Source organism: Wyeomyia smithii, chromosome 3 (assembly GCF_029784165.1).
Source record: "Wyeomyia smithii strain HCP4-BCI-WySm-NY-G18 chromosome 3, ASM2978416v1, whole genome shotgun sequence".
Taxonomy (NCBI): domain Eukaryota; kingdom Metazoa; phylum Arthropoda; class Insecta; order Diptera; family Culicidae; genus Wyeomyia; species Wyeomyia smithii.
The window spans coordinates 61,459,430-61,479,489 of NC_073696.1; the positions used below are offsets into that span (position 1 = coordinate 61,459,430).

A 20,060-nucleotide genomic window follows, 5' to 3' on the forward strand; every position below is an offset into this window, starting at 1 on the left:
AGTAGAGTAGAGTAGAGTAGAGTAGAGTAGAGTAGAGTAGAGTAGAGTAGAGTAGAGTAGAGTAGAGTAGAGTAGAGTAGAGTGGAGTAGAGTAGAGTAGAGTAGAGTAGAGTAGAGTAGAGTAGAGTGGAGTAGAGTAGAGTAGAGTAGAGTAGAGTAGAGTAGAGTAGAGTAGAGTAGAGTAGAGTAGAGTAGAGTAGAGTAGAGTAGAGTAGAGTAGAGTAGAGTAGAGTAGAGTAGAGTAGTGTAAAGTAGAGTAGAGAAGAGTAGAGTAGATAAGAGTAGAGTAGAGTAGAGTAGAGTAGAGTAGAGTAGAGTAGAGTAGAGTAGAGTAGAGTAGAGTAGAGTAGAACAGAGTAGAGTAGAGTAGAGTAGAGTAGAGTAGAGTAGAGTAGAGTAGAGTAGGGTAGAGTAGAGTAGAGTAGAGTAGAGTAGAGTAGAGTAGAGTAGAGTAGAGTAGAGTAGAGTAGAGTAGAGTAGAGTAGAGTAGAGTAGAGTAGAGTAGAGTAGAGTAGAGTAGAGTAGAGTAGAGTAGAGTAGAGTAGAGTAGAGTAGAGTAGAGTAGAGTAGAGTAGAGTAGAGTAGAGTAGAGTAGAGTAGAGTAGAGTAGAGTAGAGTAGAGTAGAGTAGAGTAGAGTAGATATATCGATTTACCTGCAATTAAATCACACAAAAAGTCATCAACTCAAATGTAGAATACCATACCACGTACAGCAAAAGTCAGAATAAATAGAAAATTATTATCTATTCAAAATGCACTATAAATGATAGATCAGATTCCTAAGGAAAGCGAAGATGGGACGAACATCTTTTTACCAGCAAGTCATATTTCAATGAATATTGCAGCAAGTTAGACGACAGTCGCTTATGCTTATTCATTGTGCATCCATTCGAGAACTTGTCCAGAGATGTGAGACCTTCAGTAGTCTGATATGAAGAAGTTCGCCGTGTGAATCCTCTGGAGAGTGGAGGTAAGAGGAATTTGTTTCTGGTTCTGCATGTGATCGCCGAGGGGCGAGAACAAATTAACTGCCAGTTTGATTTCGTTTTCCATCTCGGTATATTTATTTTCAGTTTGTTATTATGATCATAGTATAATTTATATCATATGTACAAAGCAGTTTCTTTAGATTATGTATAAATATATAGAGAGGATATGTACATTTGTGTGTGTTTTATATTTTTTAATGTATATAGAAGAAGCCTCAAATTCCACGTTTCTATTTCGTTCTTTTCATAGGCTGATTTAATGTGAGAGTTCACGATTAATCGAGAGCTGCTTAGTTCTCACGTGGTTGATTTTTCGCCACTACTTGCAGTATCAGTTTGACTTGAATAGAATCACCTAAGAAGCTGCATAGTACCGGCAGGTAAAAATCAAACAATACTGCTTGTGGGTTTCCTATGTATATTCACTACAAGTTTCACAAAGTGGAAAATGGGTTCCAATTTTCTCTACTACTTTCGCAACTCCTACTCCGTTAAACTGTACTCCGTTGATTTGTGCATCTGACAATGATTTCTCGCCATGTAGAAATTGAAATCCAGATTCCAATTCCGATGTCTCGAATGAATAATTTGTTAACAAAATTTATAAAAGTTGGTTAGCTTTTGCCGCTAGAAATACCATCAAGTTCTATCATTCCAATACTTTGTACAGAGTTTAACACTTATTGTTTTCCTTTTCACTCAAGCACTGTGATTATTAGTGGAACAAAGTTCGTTTTCAACTTAGTCGTTGGTGTGTATCGAAAAGCTACTCGTATGTTTGTGCAGTTAGAAAAGTTGGCACTCTGTTCTGGGGGTCTCACTCTCCCTGTTTGAAACTAAAACTATAACGGGAACCTAATAGTTCGGGAAATCATCCTTGATTTCCGTTTGCAACACTCAACTAGAGCTGGACAGGTCAAGGAATGTGTGCAAGAACTTTTGCTAACTAGAGAGAACACACTGATACGTATTGCCATTAACAGCGACTCTCTGTAGGAGTTACAGCTTTGGTTTTTACACTTATAATCCTTGATCAACTTGGTTGGTTACTGCACTAAACAAATTGTAGTATCATTTGCATTTAATAAAAATTACACATTTTTAAAAAGTTAGTTATTGTCAAATTTGTTTTTCTTGTTTTTTTTTTTACATCTGCTGTATCGTATCTTTCTGTTTTATTTTCATTAACTTTGCTTGTATTTCTTTTTTTTTAACGAAGGCGAATGGTTTGCAAAACGAATCACAAAAGCTACATCTCAATGCAAGATCCACAGTGGTATCCAGTGCGATGCTTACTATGCTGATCGATATTCACTTTTCAGAAGTAGAAAATGATTCAATTGTAATTAGTTCTAAACATTACCATGCGTCTCCATGCCTGCGCAGAAAACCGATGGAAACGCATGGTTGTACACAGTGAGTAAATTTTTTCGCGTGCGTCACAATTACTGATGGCAATTTGTTTCGGTCCGATCGATTCATGATAGCGCTCGGGCTGTAATCAGCTTCCGAAGGGGGTTGATTCGATCGAGATAAAAAACCATCAAACAGTTGCTGGTCTCGCACGCTTTACCTACTACCGTGTCTTTCTTCGTGAAGTGGATGAGCACGTGCTTTGTTAATTGCATTTATCTATGTCACCCTGCTGAGAAAAGCGTATGGAGGGAAAATATTTGTCCAATTTTCAAAACAATGATCGTGTCTTTCCGCGCTGCGGACTGGCACGATTTGGGGTTATGCAAAATTTATTTTAACAACGATGGAGGGTTAAATGTGGTTTGTGGGTGACAATAAAATGCGAAATAATTGCTCGCGTTCTCGGACTTTTGTGGAAAAAATGGTTTGAGAATAAATAGTTTGGTTTGTATACCTATCTAGTAAAATGTTACACGACCATTGTTTAGTTTGTATCCGGTTGCGGTTATTTAATTGTATTCAATTTACCTCTCTCCTTGCATCGTGCAGAATATGAATTGCCTTGTATTATATATGTAACTCTAAAATTATTTCAATCAGTTTTTAGGTACGTGATTTACTACGTGAATGTTTGGAAACATTCGTCACTGAGATGAAAAAGCTATGGAAAGATGTTCGAGTTGCAACTATGGGCTTGCACATTGAAGTGTTTTGGGCTGGATTCAAATGAATGAATATGCGTCGTACATATGCAGATGTGCGCTGATCATTCATTCATTATCAAGAAATGTAACAGGAATAAAAATTACACTAAAGTAGTACAAGCTACGAATGGGGTAGCAACAACGGTCAGACCCGTCTCCAAATTGACGTCATCCAATTAATAGTCGTGCATAGACTAGCATAATATTCTCCGATGCGCTCTTCTCTCTCTTCCTTGGCGAATTCAATGGAACTGGATAACTTAAACGAGGGGTGCGCAAATCTTCTAAATCATTTCCATTGCACTTTCTCGGACACTTAGTATTTGTGGATTATTTTTCTCTTAAACAATGATAAGTTCTACTTCAGCTACCTGCAGTCCTTGCTCTCGTTATTTTCGTATAGTATTTGCTCAAACTTAATAATCAGTTCATGAAAAAAGTGAAGACTATCGTTCTCCATAGGGTTTTTTTTCCTTGTGATAAACTAGCTAAGCATGGACAATAGGAGAATGTTTTGTTTTCTTTATCACTATCCCGTACAGCAAACCTAGCAGCACCATCTGGAAAACGTAGGCGGTTTGCCGTTTAATTTTCATTAGATTCGCAAACAAACAAAGCCGGTGCTTTTATTAATCAGTGCGCGCGTGGGGAAAACATAACACATGACAGGGCATTAAAACGTACAGCACGAAGAGCAGTGGGAAGTTTGAGCTTTCGATTATTATTGTACAAAAAAATGGAAAAGAAAACGGCAAAGTCGTAGATGTGCTTTTTTGGAAAAAATTAATAAATTGTTTCAGCGTGATTTCATCCATTTTGATAAATTTCCTATGTACAAGAATGAGTCTTTCATCGGGTTTCAGTTGAAGGTTACCGACTTGGAGACGCTGTGGGTAGTTTTCCTTCTCCTTTCAATTTTTTTTAGGTTGCCTCACATCGTATAACCTAAGGGGTAATGTAATAAGCTGCTGGTTTCTGCCTGTGATTAATTTCGTGTGATTGGAACTGCAAAAGTGTGCCGTTCATTGTGTACCTAATAGCGTAACCACTGTATCAATCGGTTTTCAGTTTTCGGTTTATGTTGGAAACTATTTGAAAACCAGCTCAGAAGCGGTTGACAGCTTGAATCGTGTTTTTTTTTATTTTGATTATTTTCATCGATAATTTCGGGCGCTAGCTGCCATCGGAAGGGTCTTGTGGTCTCTTTCCGCTGTCTTATTTTTTCACCTTAAACACGAATAGTTTATTGATAATACTCTGTTTGTTTACGTGTGTTTTGATTACATGATTGGTTCAAAAATTTAGCCCGAGATTAGGGTTATTTCGTATCTGTGAATGCAGCCCGCAATGCAAGCTTAATTCGGGTTTAATGTGCTGGAATGGTATGTTTATTAACATCGACGGAAAATATTAACTGCTTTTACTTTCGATTAACATATACTGTGAACTTCCAAATCAATCGAAGTTCTTATATAATCGCTAAGCTGCAAATTGACATTATCACCTCGGTCCAAATGAACCATAGCAGTTTGTGGGGGCGACGGTCACGGTTCGTTCGCTCATTTTAACATGAACAGTCCAACTCGTAAAAACGAACGAATCGGAGCGTCACCGGTGCAATAGACAATTGGAACACTAATTTTAAGCTCAAATATAATTTAAAAAATAACTTGATCTCTGAGGAAAAGCCTATTCAGTATGAGCATCTCGCTACTTATGTACAGGTAATAATAATAATTAGCTTTAAGTATGAAGAGAATATTTCTTTGTTCTATTTTTCAACAGAAAAGTTGACTCAAAAGGCTAAAAATTTTCAAAGATCTCATATTTTCAGTTCTCCTTTTATCGATAAATATTTATATAATTTCTGTTATCTTCATCGTTAATAATTATTTACATAGGTTCAGTCTCAATCAGTGTTTTCTTTTGTGTCTCTGTGTGTTGTTTTACTTTAAATATATAACTTGTAATGATTCTCCGATTTGTTTCATTTGTCGGGAAGCCTTTTGCAAGTTTGAACTAGCAAACATAATGGCATGCGGTCGGGGATGCATTCTTCCCTCCCGCTTTCCCCCTAAAACACTCAAACCCGATAACAACAAAGGGCTGCCCCGGTTGCAAAAAAATTGCAGCAGTGGTAAAATTTGAAGCTTTGGCTCAATTTCTTTTCCGGACGTTATCGAAAAGCAAGTCAAATTTTAGCTGATTATGAAGGTTTCACCGCTAAAGAAATGATTGGATCCGATATAGTGTTAAATGGCGCTACCAGTGGGGGTGGAAAATTTATTTACGCCGTTCGTTTGAGGCCATCCAGTTGCTGTACCAGGGACTCCTCGTTGGTTACGAAACGTTTATGAACGCGTGTACCTTGGTGCTTCTGGTTGTCCAACTGAAGTGCCAACTCGGCATCCTGGAGGAAGAATGAAAAAGAAAAAAAAATGTTTTAAATAGAACGAAACAATTAAAAGTTAGCGGAAATAATAACTCAACGCTAGAAATTGCTAGTTTATATTACATACACAATTCATAATTTCTACAATCATGGAAAGGATGAACGCCATTTTAGATTTTTTGGAAATTAGTCTCTGATTCAATATGTTTACTACTAAACAAGATTAAATATTGCAATAACCATGATGTTTATTCCGTATTAGCAAAATAAAAAAAAGAATAGCAATATCAACCCGATTGAACTGACGGCGAAGATAAAGCGGCAGATATTTCTGGTATGAACCAACAAAATGGCGTAGACAAATCGAGAGCGAATTACATGTAGGCGAATAAGCACAGGAGAATAACATCTCTCGTTACTCTCGAGGAGAAATATCATGGACACATAAAATTTAACCTTGTTTGAGAGTCAGCAATACGATTTATCATTTGTTCGAAAGAAATCTGATAATGATTAAAAGTTTGAATCAAAATCTGCTCTTTTCTGTTTTTTTCTTAATTTAATGAATTTCGTTGGTAAAAGAGAAAAAAACCACTTACCTCCAGATTTTGCTGCATGTCGATAATCTTCTTGATCGTATCGTAAACGCTGCCGGGCTTCACCTTAATAGGTTTGGCCTGGGCAATCATGTTCACTACCGTACCGGCTGTCGGATGGTGGCCGCTCTGTTTCTGCAGACCGCTTAGATTGGCGAAGGGGTTGCGTACCGGGGCGGCTGGCCGAGGCACGGCAACCTCCTTCTGGCCGTTGTACTCGTTGCGTGTTTGTGCCTGCGAGGGCTTTGCTGAGGTTGTCAACGTTTCAACCGTTACGACCGTCGGGGTTGTCGTGGTCGTTACAGCGGCGGGCGTTGCCGTGAAGGGAAATATAGGCAGCGCCAGTTTTTTCGGCTGAACGTTACGTTTCCGGTCCCAGTGGCTCCAGTTGTCGTCGTACTCGTTCTCGTAATCGTAGCTATTGTACGATGGACTGTCTCGCTGCCAGCTGTCGGTGTTCCCGTTCTGTTGATAGTCACTGGACATCGAACGTTGCTGTTGCTGTTTGATGTCTGGGATAGGAGCTGCAGTCGGAAGTTCGTCCTGGAGCTTATGGAACGATTGTAGGAATTGTGGTTGGTGTAGCTGCTGCTGCTGTTGCGCTACGCGACTGTTCTTCTGTTGGTGGATTAGTGATTTAAGCTCTTGAACTTCCTCATCATCTTCCAGAGCGTTTTTGGCCATACTGTTTCGTAAGCTAGTAATTTTGCTAAGTGTGCTACGGCTATTGCTGTTGGCGTTATTATTATTGTTGCTATTATCGTAGGGATTGATATAGCTGCTGTAACCAGCGTTGCCCGAGTCGGCGTATGGTGTATCGTAGTATTCTGGATCTGCTCCATCGTACTCTTCATATTCTTCGCCAGAATCGGGCTGATTGTTGCGCAGTGAGTTCATCTGTTTGTTGTACATGATGAGATTCCGGAGGAAGGTGGAATCGGCAGAATGTCGCGCAGGACTCTCGTACCACTGCTCTTGGCCAACGGGCATGTAATCACGAGCTCGTTCCCGCTCGTCTTCCTGAAGCATTTCCTCATGCAGATCATCCAGCGGATTGTTCAGCTCCCGGTCATCCGAGTAACTGTAGCTGGGAGCATGAGCGTAATAGTATGGAGTTGGTTTGTATTCGCCGCGATATGTCGGAAGTCCGTACGAAGGATAGCGGTCTTGTCGCTGATGCCGTCGATGAACAGGAGGAACGTAATAATAGTTGCTATTGTAGTAGCCACTGTCGTCGTAATAATCCGCAGTTGAGGGGTTCATTGAATACGACGGCAGCGCCATCGTGTATTGTGACGGACTGTCATAATATTGAGGAGCGGGTGGATATGCCGGTATTGAAAGTGAACTTCCGTAATTGCTCGGGGGAAGCAAGTTTGCTCTTGTGTATCGCTTAGTGCCGAAAACTGGATAGTTTAGTGATGCGCTGCTGAGTGCCATTAGGCCGAACAAAGGCAACAGGCAAGTATACATGTTCGTTGTTCGTACACCTGTTGAGGGAAAAACGAGAGAGAAAAAAGAAAATTTTGCATTCTGATGCGGGTATAAAATATCCGTCGGCAAAACGACGCAGTTGATGGCGGCTCAGTTGTTGCCCGCGGAAAAAGAAGGTGAAAAGCCAGCGCTAGAAGTGTTAAGCATGCGAATGGAGGTTGAAGCAACAAAACACTCATAACACTTGCACTATTGACTGAAGCTTTGTGCCCTGACGCTAGTCGCACCGTACGGTTGAAGGACATTGAAAGGAGTAACGCAATTGCTGGCCGGCTGAAACTAGCGGCCTGGTGTGGGTTTGCTGAGACGGGGAGGTATTTGCGTCATCGCTGCTAGACAAATACGGATAAACATGGCCTCGGTTGGCCTTCAGGCGCGGATAGTGATGAGACCGATAGGACGCTACCGGGTTGAGAAAAAATAGAGCAAAAGAGAGAGTGAGCCACTCTGTGTGTATCGTTGATTCACATACAGCCGAACGGGTATGAATCCGTAGTTTTTATTTCACCATAATCGTTATAATTATTTTCCTTTGCTGTCCGAAAGCAAACCTGCGTCACGCCACCACAACGACGCACAGTGCAACGTTCCATAGACAAAAATCAAAAAAGTTGATTTCCTATTGAACCAATTCTATATGCTGATATGTTTTATACATGTTTGAGACGTACTGTAATGATATTATTAACCTCGTAAGTTCACCCATACGATTATGAAATGCATCTACTGTGAAATGGTTTCAACTATTCAAAAGATACGTTAGTTTTGAAAAATTCTCATAGTTTTCAAATTAATTTTTTAATATACTCTATATCTTTTCAAGTTAAAATCAATATGGCAACGGTAGTGGCATGTAACTACTACATTTTACATGTTACTATTGAGACACAACGTAGCGCACTTGGAAGTAAAAGGCTTCTTGGTCATGCTTCTTTATGTTTGAAGAAAAAAGACACTTTCGATTTAAAATCGATCGCCAAAAAGAGTACCCCAAAGTACCTCTCTGAATTTCACTTTTTCCCCTTATTTGGAATATCCTTCAAACTTTAGAAGTGATTCCCATTGCTCAAGTTCGCTCTTTCAACCGGAATTCGCGTTTTCGAATGATACCTCTGGAACCAAGAGTGAGCAGTTTATCGTACATATGTCCCTTATTTTTATGAATAACACGTAATTTATGTGTAAAACACATAAAAGATTCCTGGATTAATGATGTCTAAATGTTTTGCAACAGTAAACCATATATAAACTTAATCAAAAGGGTGTTAAATAAAAATAATAATAAAAACTAATTGTGGTGGCGTTTAGGTCACTTTTTCATCGCCTATAAATTATTTGAATATGATTTTCAAGCCTTTTATCTCGTAATAGATAATATTCTTGGAAAATTATCATTTTATGCCTATGTACAAAAAATGGCGTTTGAGACATTTTTGCGATTACGTATTTGACATTCACCAATTATGCAAATAGTAGCTCTTATCAGTACTAAACATTTTTCGTGTCACACTAATTGAAAAAAAAAAAACTAGAATGGCTGTTTTGATTTTTGTCCCGCGTTCCCATACATTCAACGCACTGTGCGACGGGCTGGACTATGCTGCTAGCCATAAGTATTTCGTATGCCAGCAAGCTTACGAGCCCAGAAGGTTGGTGTTGATCGAACATCGAACGGAGCATGAACCTTTTGGGCTAAATATAAAAATATATGTGCTGCTATTTTTGGATACACCAATTACGAGCAAGTGACAAAATTGACAATTATCGCTTACAGCTGGCCAGCTTTAAAAAGAAAACCAGTGTGAGCTAGTTAATTGGACTGCAATTAAATAATAAAGAGATAACATTTGAGCATAGCGAGTGTGTTTCGAAGCTGTATTCAACATAATGATTACTGATTTTTATCGGAGTCTTGGAAGCTTTCTAGTCATAATTTAACCCACTCGGTTTTGTTGACAATGATTTGACCGATTTGAACATGTTGAGTTTCATTTCAAAAGTATCTCTGCATATTACCCAGTGTTATGTTTATCAGACTTTTAGTTAAGATTTATTAATCAGAGTCTTAGTTGTGATATGAATAATTAATTCTATATTATTCATCCAATTTCTTTGAAGTCAAAGAATGCATTGTATTATATCGATCGTATTTTTAATAAATCTACGGTTGTTGCTGGTGAAATACTGAAATTATCCAAACTTAATTTAAAAAAAAAAACAAAAAAAACGGATGCATTTAGATAGTTAGTTATCAGCTGCTCAACGCTTTTGAAATTATAAAAAAATCATGCTGCATCATCGGAATTTAATCATTTTGAGTGTTAAAATTTGATACAAAAATTCAAAATATAACTTTTAACTTAAATTTTTGCTACATTTCTCTATCCAGAACTTTTCCTGAAAAAATGTAATAATATCAAAATTCAACAAAGGGGAAAATTTTAGCCTTTTTAGATTTAACGAATAGTTTAGTATTTTTTTTTTATCATTCTCAACTCAAATTCAAAATTACTTGACCGCATTTACGAAGTTAATTAGGGACCATCCATTAATGATGTCACGCGTTTAGGGGGGGGGGTAAGGAGTTTCAATTATTGTGACATTTTGTGACATATGGGGGAGGGGGGGGGGGTTAGCTTGCGTATGACATCACATTTAAACTCAAAAAGAAAAATAAATAAATAAAAAAGTCACATTCCTAACCACAGTTTTCAACTCAGAACTATTTATGATGTTTGTATCATTCTTTTATAGTTCTACGATCTCTTTTTTGCTTAAGATTTGCTTTAAATAAAATAAAAAACATTTTTTTTCATGTTAATAAGCATAATGTTCGTTAATTATGTTTTATCGTGCAGGTTCGTTTATGAATGACAGCGCAATTTCATTTATTTTTAGTGTCTCTCAATCCAATCAATAAATACAAAACTTGTGACAAAACGTAAATAAAAATGCTTGGCTATTGTAACATGTGGAGAAGATTTGGATTGCGAATTGATTGAAGAAGAGGAACTAAAATCTATGTCGTCGATATGCGACTCCATCAACAGCATCCTTGGACTTAGAGCTAGACGCTTTCTAGTTATCTTCTATAATCTTCTTTTCCTTTTAGTTTTAGTTTTTCTTTCAGTAAAATCGTTCTTATGAAGAAAAAATGCATGTCTAACAAATTTCTCGATTTTCAATGAATTATGAGCAAAAAAGAGGGAGGGGGTTTTTTTTTTAAAAACATGAAGTAATTAAGGGGGGGTCAAAGAAGTTGTGACAGCTTGTGACAAGGGGGAGGGGGGGAGTTAATTTTTTCCAAATTTTGCGTGACATCATTAATGGATCGTCCCTTATTTTCGAGGTATTCGATTTGAAATGACCATTTAAATAGTATGAGTGCAAATATTTTGAAAAATGTCAATGTTGAAAATATTCTTTAAAACTCAACCTTCCAAAAAATGTTTTGATTCACTGCTCCATACTGGACTTGTTATCAAAAGCTGCGTTTCAACATCAAGTTTGCTCAAAAAAAAATCAATTTTTTTTTTGTAAATTTAAATTCAGTTTTGATTTTCAATTTCTTCAAGTAGGTACCAAAAAATTTTTTTGCGGTGTATATTTTTTACAAGGTTTTGAAAATTTCATGCAACTCGTTTTTAGACAGTTTTTGTAAATAACAAATGAATTCTGAGCTGAAATGCTTTGAATGCTCTGAAATGAAAGCCCAAGCCAAAAACCATTTGCCAATATTCCAAGCTCTGAAAACTTTCTGTGGGAGATACTCAATTTGCATAGCTAATACGTTTACAAAGTTTTATTTAAATAAACCATCGATATTCAACCATTAGTCATTTGGCGCGATTTTACTGCAATGTTACTTCCACTAAACAGATCCTGAACACTAATGTCTTAATCGATGAGTGAAGTTTTTCCCAAACTTTAAGTATAAGAATCGGCATATCTTTGGAAACCAGTGAAAAAAATGGAAAACCAATTGGAAAAGCAGTGGCTTTCCAATAACGAGCTCGCTTTCTGTTTCTGACGTTTATTTTAGAGCTGTCTTTTAAACAACTCCGCCTTTATTTCAAGTTCTCGAAGTCTTGCGAATTTTCTAGAACGGAATCAGTATTATTAGTAGAATGTACCGAACTTTTTGTTCAAAATCGAATTAATTTCGTATTTACCGCTGGTTATGTACAGTATCATTGAATTGTGCTGAATACAGCGTATTTCGATTTTATTACGGTCCAAAAAACACCCAACGAAACTGTGGATTTGGTGAAATGATGAAAATCAATATTTTGAAGTAGAATACTTCTCTCAGGAAGTTCGGCTACATAGGGATGTGAAATAAAAATCTAAAACCGAAAAAAGTGAAAAATATGTCCAATTTCAAATGCTAATAAATCGGTTAGTATTCGATGGATTTCCTTCGTTCTTACAGCAATAGATTGGAAAATCTTCTAAGATTCTTCCCAAATGAAGATCATTGTTATTTTATTATTCAAACTATTGTACTATTGTAAATAGTCAAGCCTTGTCAAAACGAAAAATTCGACCTCCGATTGGTCGTTATATGATTGCTTCCCAAGCACGGTCGACAGAATCATATACCTTGCAATTGAAAATATGCCATTTGGCCTATAAAAGAGCCTGTTTCAGCCGAAGCCGCTCATAATAGTTCTAGACAGCGACAACAGCAGTCATCCCTTAGCAGCAGCAGTAGCAGTGCAGTGGATACCAGCGATAGCGGATAGCGGCCACAGCTGTGGCGTAACAATGGATAGCGCACTAGTTGCAGCGGATCTCAGCATCGATGGCAGCTGGGCCAGCTGATGCAGGGGCAGCGTTACTAATGGCAGCGTATAGCGGCATGGCTACGAATAGCATAGCAGTTGCAGCGGGTATATCTGACCATGAAGCATTTAGGCAATAATTGAATAAAAATTGCAATTGCAGCATAGGCCTTTTTCAAGGCTACTAAATGTTTTTGGAAGAGGTTTGATGCTACTGCAAATGCACAGCAGTGTGATGTTTATTACGTTACGTTGATACTGTGCTTAACAAGCGGTATATACGAAACAAATCCGATTTCAAAATGACTGACAAGCAAGCAGACGGGTTATCTTTATTGTAAAAGTATTCTAGTTAAACCTCGCGGTCGTGGCTTTGCACACAACCTTCCTGTGATTTTTTTATTAAATTTCAATGTTATTCAACAAAAAATATCAATCAGCATCATTTCACCAAATCCACAGTCTCGATTCCCTGGAAAATGTTTTTTCGGCCGTGATTTGATCGAAACGGCTCTGTATCACACTACAGCGCATTTGTAGCGGCTCCTAAGAGACCATCCATTAATGATGTCACGCGTTTAGGGGGGGGGGGGGTTTCAATTATTGTGACATTTTGTGACATATGAGGGAGGGGGTGTTAGCTTGAGTGTGACATCACATTTAAACTCAGAAAAAAAGTAATGAAAAAGTCACATACCTAACATAGAGTTCAACTCAGAACTATTTATGATATTTGCATTTATAGTTCTACGATCCCTTTTTTTGCTTAAGATTTGCTTTAGATAAAATAAATGATGATTTTTTTTCATGTTAAAAAGCATAATGATCGTTAATTAAGTTTTACCGTGCATGTTCGTTTATGAATGACAGCGTAAATTCATTAATTTTTAGTATCTCTCAATCCAATCAATAAATACAAAACTTGTGACAAAACGTAAATAAAAATGCTTGGCTATTGTAACATGTGGAGATGATTTGGATTGCGATTTGATTGAGGAAGAGGAACTAAATATTGATGGTCTTTAAAAAATCAGCAATGATGCTGCAGTTACTGTCTCGGCTTTCTATGTCGTCGAAATACGACTCCTTCAACAGCATCCTTGGACTAATAAATCAACGCTTTCTAGTTATCTTCTATATTCTTCTTTTCCTTTTAGTTTCAGTTTTTCTTTCAGTAAAATCGTTCTTATCGAAAAATGCATTTCTAAAAAAATTCTCGATTTTCAATCAATTATTACCAAAAAAGAGGGAGGGGGGATTTAAAAACGCGACGTAATTAAGAGGGGGGGTTAAGGAAGTTGTGACAGCTTGTGACAAGGGGGAGGGGGGGAGTTAATTTTTTCCAAATTTTGCGTGACATCATTAATGGATCGTCCCTAATCACGGTTGCAGTTTAATAAAAAATCATTCATTAGAACGCTCATCCAAATACCTGTAATAGCTTTGGAAAAGACCGATTATTGCTCTTGCAAATTTCATTTGGCTATTGCATAAAAGAATCATGCTTAGACCGCTACGATATCCGTACTGACATAATTATATAACTGAAGAGTTCAATGAATAATAACACTGGCCGACAAACAAAATTATAGCTTTTTTACCATTCTTGTGAATTTTGGTGCCCCTTGTTTGGTTAAAGGTGCGCAAAAGCTCGCAGAGAATTGCTCATCAGGTGCGTCGCTTCTATGTTGGGAAACTTATTAAAGTCTTTGAAAAAGTTATATTTGCTAGGGGCCCCAAAATTCACAGGAAGGATAAAAAATCCCCAATCTTTCATTTGTTTCCAATTGAACTGTGCAAGGTAAGTAATTTACGTAGTTCTACGTCTACCATGCGATCGTGTCTTTGATACCACTCTCCAACTATTTTTAACTTTTTAATGGCAGTTTATTGACTACAATCCTAATGATCGTCAAATATATTGGTAACTAGTAACTGAGATGTTTCTAATCTAGTTAGAAGACAGTTTCTTTAACGATGATTACAATTACAATAATAAATATTTTAATTTTTTTTTTCACAAATCACAAATCATGAAAGTATTTGAATATTTCTTTCGATGTGTGGTTCTAATAAAGTTTTGAACTGTTTAATGAGAACCCTAAAAAGGTCGATTTGAATGCTGTTTGATAAATCTGTCGAAAATATTATTTTATACCTTTAACCAACAACTAAATAAAATAAATTGTCTAAATGTTTTTGAAAAATTCAACTCTGCCTCGTAATAGTATAAATATAATTGATATTGTTTTTCAAATACTTCCAATTGCGATTTTGGACTGTAACCATAATACTGGTCTACGATGGTTTTACCCGATAAAAATGAAAGATTATAGCCAGGGCCGGCGGTTCATGTGGGTAGTGTGGGTAGTAGTACTCATTCGGAAAATGTCTCTGTGGGTACTTACCCACACGGAATTATTCCCCTCCGTTGCATTGCTTACTACCCACTCAGGAAAACAATGTGACGCTGGCTCTGACTATAGCTTTCTAACCGTTCTTGTGAATTTTGGCGCTCTAGCCGCTTCGGAAGTACGTCAAAAGGCCACAGAGCAATCGTTCGCCGGGTTCATCGTTTCTCCATTTGCTGGCGGAAAAACTTCATTGAAGTCTCTAAAGACTCAACGCACTTCCGAAGTTTTTCGGCTCTTTTGCCTTTTGACACGCTTCCGAGGCGGCTATGGGCACCAATATTCACAAAAACGGTTGAAATGATATAATCATTCATTTTTTTTAATTTAAGCTCTAGCTTAACTTTTTTTTTGCTTTTGTCGTCCAGTGAAATCAAATATAAGTTCATCTGTGGAATGCTAATATTTTTTTCTAAATTGCATTAGCCGCATAAGAAGTTTGAATTCTTTTTAATATTAACAGTTTTATACCAACTTTTCTGGGTGAAAAAACCAGTATTCAAAATTTGGGATAGTAACTTTACAACTCTTCTGCAGTTTTAGTTATAGTTGAGCAAAATGAATTAAATATTGTACATCATTATTTCTGAGATACATTGGAAAGCAGTAGTTATTACCTTATTTCCTCCTCTCAACTAATCTAGTTGATCGAGAACAATTTTGTTGTTAGTTTGTCATGAGAAAATAATTTTTAGGCTGTGCTTTCAATTTTATTCCGTTCTGTGTTAAAATAACAGAAACTATTTCAAAAGTGATTCTACTTATATTAAACCTATGGCAACTTTTTTATCAGCTCTCTAACAGTCTAACAGAAGAAAGCTAACAGAACAGGTTGATTTTAACCATTGTTAGAAACAATATGCTTTGACAGAGACGAAAAGCTGTTAAGCTTGCTCCCTAATAAATATATTTTAAGATTTGTTATCACATATCACTCAATAAAATTTTTGTTACCAAAAACATTTGGAAAAATACAAAACTGGATCAAAATATGTTATTTGTATTGTATCATGAACGGAAAAGTCTGAAAATGTATCATGATAGGAACAATTTTTCATATGCGAGATTGCTCTACAATTTAATGAAAAGTAATTTCAAATATTTACCTTTAACATCAAACAATTTCTCCTGATGATATTCGGCTAAGTTTTATTGAAATTTTAAAGGAATACTATCAATAAAAAAGTTTTTAGAAACGATCCATTTTCAAGCGCAATTCGCCCTCACGATTGCTATCATGCCTTTTTTCGAGCAGTGATAATGAAATCAAAGACTTGAAAAATACAGTATATCTTCCAGTAAAATGCTTCCTATAACATCTAAATTTCAATGCTGAAACAGTTCTTGTGCAAAATATTTGCTTTGAAGTTGGAGTTAACTATTGGAAGAATGCGATGGCCTGTTTTGTATCATGATCGGAACAGCTTACTTCTGAGACTTCATCGCTTCACTTTGCCTGTGCTTGATATAAGATGGATTTCACGTAGGTTCAATGGAAAAGCTTTTATTAGAAATTTTTTTTCTTTGAGAGGACACATTTCGAACTATTGAGAATAGTTTTAGATAATTGAAAGTCAAAAATACTTGAATTAAAATTGATCTGAAAAGAACTGGCTGTACCGATTATGATACATTACATTTTTGTTACGATCATGATTCACCCTGTTCTGATCATGATACAAACTCTATAATCAGATAAAACGATATATTTGCATAAATTTATATCATTTATTTTGTGCAACATTAACAGGGGAAATGTGACATGAATATCTATGTACCATGAAAATAGTCTAAATTGTTCCGATCATGATACAGTACCTTCAATAGAACCTTAATACTTCAAATATACTATTATTGATTAAAAAAATAGAACCCTAATTTTTTCAAGTTCGGCGCTTCTGATTGGGATGTGTATTATATTTGAAAAAGTTCTTTTCAAATATAAAATCAACTTGTCAGGTGGAATGCTCAGTACAATTCTCTAAACATACCGATTAAAAAGAAAAAACAAGAAAGGTGTTAGAACAACAGAAATTTTAACAAAAATGATTCTACTTGTATCGAATTCATATCAAACTTTGTTACTAACGTATCCGCTTTTTAACAAAATAAGATAGCACATGGAAATATATAATAACAGCCCTTGTTGGAAACCACAGCTTTTGATAGAGACGAAAAGTTTGTAGGAATTATTTCAGAACAACTTCATTTTAGAATTTGCTCATCGTAACTCATTTAGATTCAATTTTGTTGCCAAAAGTATATAGAGAAATACAAAATTTTATCAAAATATGTTATTTGTATCTCCTGTTGATAATATTTTATAATTTTTCAGTTATGCTTTTCTGATCGGGGTGCCATACAAAAGACATTTTTTGCTCCACAAAAAAAACTTTGCGTCTCGAAGCTCAAGATTAGGCGACGAGGAATACTGGCAGCAGTGAAACAATTCTTGGAGTTTCAAGTTTTTAATCTCAAACGACCGAAAATGTATACAATATAAATACGTAACGATAAATGGCAGAAAAAGAAAAAAATGTTGAGTTCAGGAATTGTTGGCTCTGTGCTCATTCTTGGTAAAATGATATTTGATGTTTTTAAAGCGCGCAACTTTTTGTAAATCATTCGCGTCTCGAATATCTTACAACTTTTATTACGAAAAATGCGTCTCAAGGACCCTTACCATGCCCCGCAAAACCAGACAAGTGGAGTGGATGACTTAGACATTTTCTACGGTTACAGTGGCATACTGTTTGGCAATGAAGATTGAAATAAATTACTAGAGCTTTTTGTACGGAGCGTTTTTCGTGTGCCAACAAAAAATAGAGTTCTATAAGAAGCGATTGTGGCTCAAATTAACTGTTTAAATACTTGTTTTTGTTCATGCTTCCTATCATTTGATTGCATCGCATTACGAAATTCAGCAATCCCGTCGGCAGGCTGATTTATTTTTGCTTCCGATGTCAAATATTATGAATATGATGAACGCAAGAATCAGTTAAATTCTTTTTAAGTAATCATGTACTTCGGTATTGCACTCCAAAACATTATAGCAATTCTTTTTCGCTTCAACAATCATTATAAAAACGCTATACGTCAAATTTAGCCGCAAAGTGCAATTTGATTCATGGACATATTACATCAAATATCAGCGTCTTTTTTCCCGGCGGACTAGATGGAAGAGTTGCGATAAGCGATATTTAGAGGGTACTTCAATTCAAGTCTATTATGCTTTTATCACAGGCACGCAGTGCCGTATGAAGCGGAAACCGACGGAAAATGGTGCAAACACTATCTTTGGTTGTGGTAAAAACGCCAAACTTATGTTTTCTGCTTCTGAAACACTTTATCTGAAGTACTGCTAAATTGATTCCGGAATTTATGCTGATAGTAAACCACCACCAAGGTCATTTTAGCTGCGAACATGATTAGGGATGATTTTTCTGCTGTGTTGTTTCAATGTGAACTATTATATTTAGTAAGAGTAAAATTCAGCATCGAAAGTATGGATTTTGATTTGAAAACTCATCACCTAAATTTGGTAATAATGTATTAATTTTTCTGTTTTGAAGCAGGGAGGTAAAATTCCATTCCCAACCGAAGGTTTTATCAGGATTCTAACGGCTCTTCTCGAGGGACAATTATGTGAGCAAGCGCAGCAGCTCAAGGACCTTTTAGCTGTCGCCTGTAACTGAAAACCTAGCGTGGTTATTGAGTTCGAGTTAATCCAGCTGCTGTTTCGACATTCTGTTGCAGCCTGTAGAACCTTCTTCAGTAGTCTAGTGTTTTTACAAAAAATCCATCATCTGAAACTCAATTTGCTCGTAGCGAAACTAGGGACGTCCTTGCGAACAATATTTAAAATGCTTAGTCGAGCAAGGGTATCGAAATCGCATGAGTGTTTCGAAGGCTGACGAAGTGGGGAAAAAATTAACTGAATTCTACATGCCTTCATAGCGCCAGGATTCAGTGATGGTACTAAAAAACAGCCTGCAGCAAAATAGGTGTGAAATGGGAACACAACTTGCAGTGCAGCAGCTATTTGGACGCTGGATATAAGTGCATGTTACGCTATGTACTTCACAATCCGGTATGACCTATTTTACTTCAACAGGTTTCATTTCATGTACCACAAGCACAGCCTTATTAAATTGCCTCGGTAGGCTCCGTGCAATGCCCTGAGAATATGTCCAGCATGCGAATAGCGGCAGCTCACAAACAGGATGTTTGCACGGTATTTAGGTCAACGTTCAAGTGAACGAATTAGCATATGGAACTTACGGCTGTACTCCGTACTTACCTAAGTAGGACAATTTTACTGACCAGTATGTATCCAACGAATTTCCTTATTTAACACTAGGTTTGCACTGTTGCACTGTTTTAGGCTGATAGAACGTTTTCTTAGGCTAGTATAAACTCTCAACCAGTAAAAGTTGATTGTCCTCTGAAGTGTTCTTTTTAGTAGTAACTTTTGAAAAGTGTACTAGTTTTTTTGGTTAACAATTCACAGCTACGCTGTAGGACGCAAAATTTTCATCTGCGTAGGTGTTAGTCCTCTGTTGATCGGCTGTGGCACTCACTCTCTCTCTTCTTGGCTTTAGTTTGCTATCTTCAATTCACTATCACAATTCACTGGTATGTTGCTTTTCCTCACTGAGAGTATCCTGTGGGTTAGTAGGGTTTTGTTCCCTTTCGGCTTTTCACTCTACTGGTCGCTTGCTGAATGTGTGATTACCGATGGAACAGTCTCCTTTTATAGATTTCGGTTCGGCTACTGTTCGGGTTTTTCATCGGAAGTTACACGTCTATCGCCCACACATTCTGAATGAAAATTCCGCTTCGCTCCCTTACTATTCCCTCCGATCTGCTTTTCTCCCTATCGTACTTCCACCAGTTTTCCATTGAGCGATAGCGTTGGATCGGCCCACATCTTCCGAAGCAGGCTGTGCTGAAGCTAGTGCGACAGTCCGGAGCTTTCTTTCATTAACCACTAGTGAAAGCTTTCGTACGAGCCTCCCATTGGCTCACGCGCAGTCGATTGTAAAAGCTTTGGTGGTACCCATTAGTGTGTGTGCGTGTTGTAGTGATGCGGCCATATGGTACTTTGGCCGGCATATTTATGACGTCTTTAAATGATCGCACCAACACACAACCGCCACATGGTAGAGCAAAATCCTTACAGGAACCTACAATAACGTCGGAGTGAAAAATCTATTTTTGGAGCAGAGCTCTCTGTATGGCGGCATTTGCGTTGCGAGGCTCCACCGGGTACT

At 37.1% G+C, this 20,060-nt stretch overlaps 1 protein-coding gene across 2 annotated transcripts; it reads right to left on the minus strand.

The window, feature by feature from the left end:
* Positions 1-1,036: 1,036 nt before the first annotated feature.
* On the minus strand, positions 1,037-19,512 carry LOC129727753 (probable serine/threonine-protein kinase mps1). Of its 2 annotated transcripts, none has more exons than XM_055685889.1 (3): positions 19,088-19,512; positions 6,102-7,588; positions 1,037-5,520 (listed from the first exon to the last, which is right to left on the minus strand). In XM_055685889.1, exons 2-3 carry the CDS (start codon positions 7,569-7,571, stop codon positions 5,398-5,400), a joined length of 1,593 nt encoding a protein of 530 aa, XP_055541864.1. In that variant the 5' UTR covers positions 7,572-7,588; positions 19,088-19,512; the 3' UTR covers positions 1,037-5,397. The 2 variants fall into 2 exon arrangements, with proteins under 2 accessions (XP_055541864.1, XP_055541865.1); XM_055685890.1 differs by having other exon boundaries at positions 19,111-19,506.
* Positions 19,513-20,060: the final 548 nt, after the last annotated feature.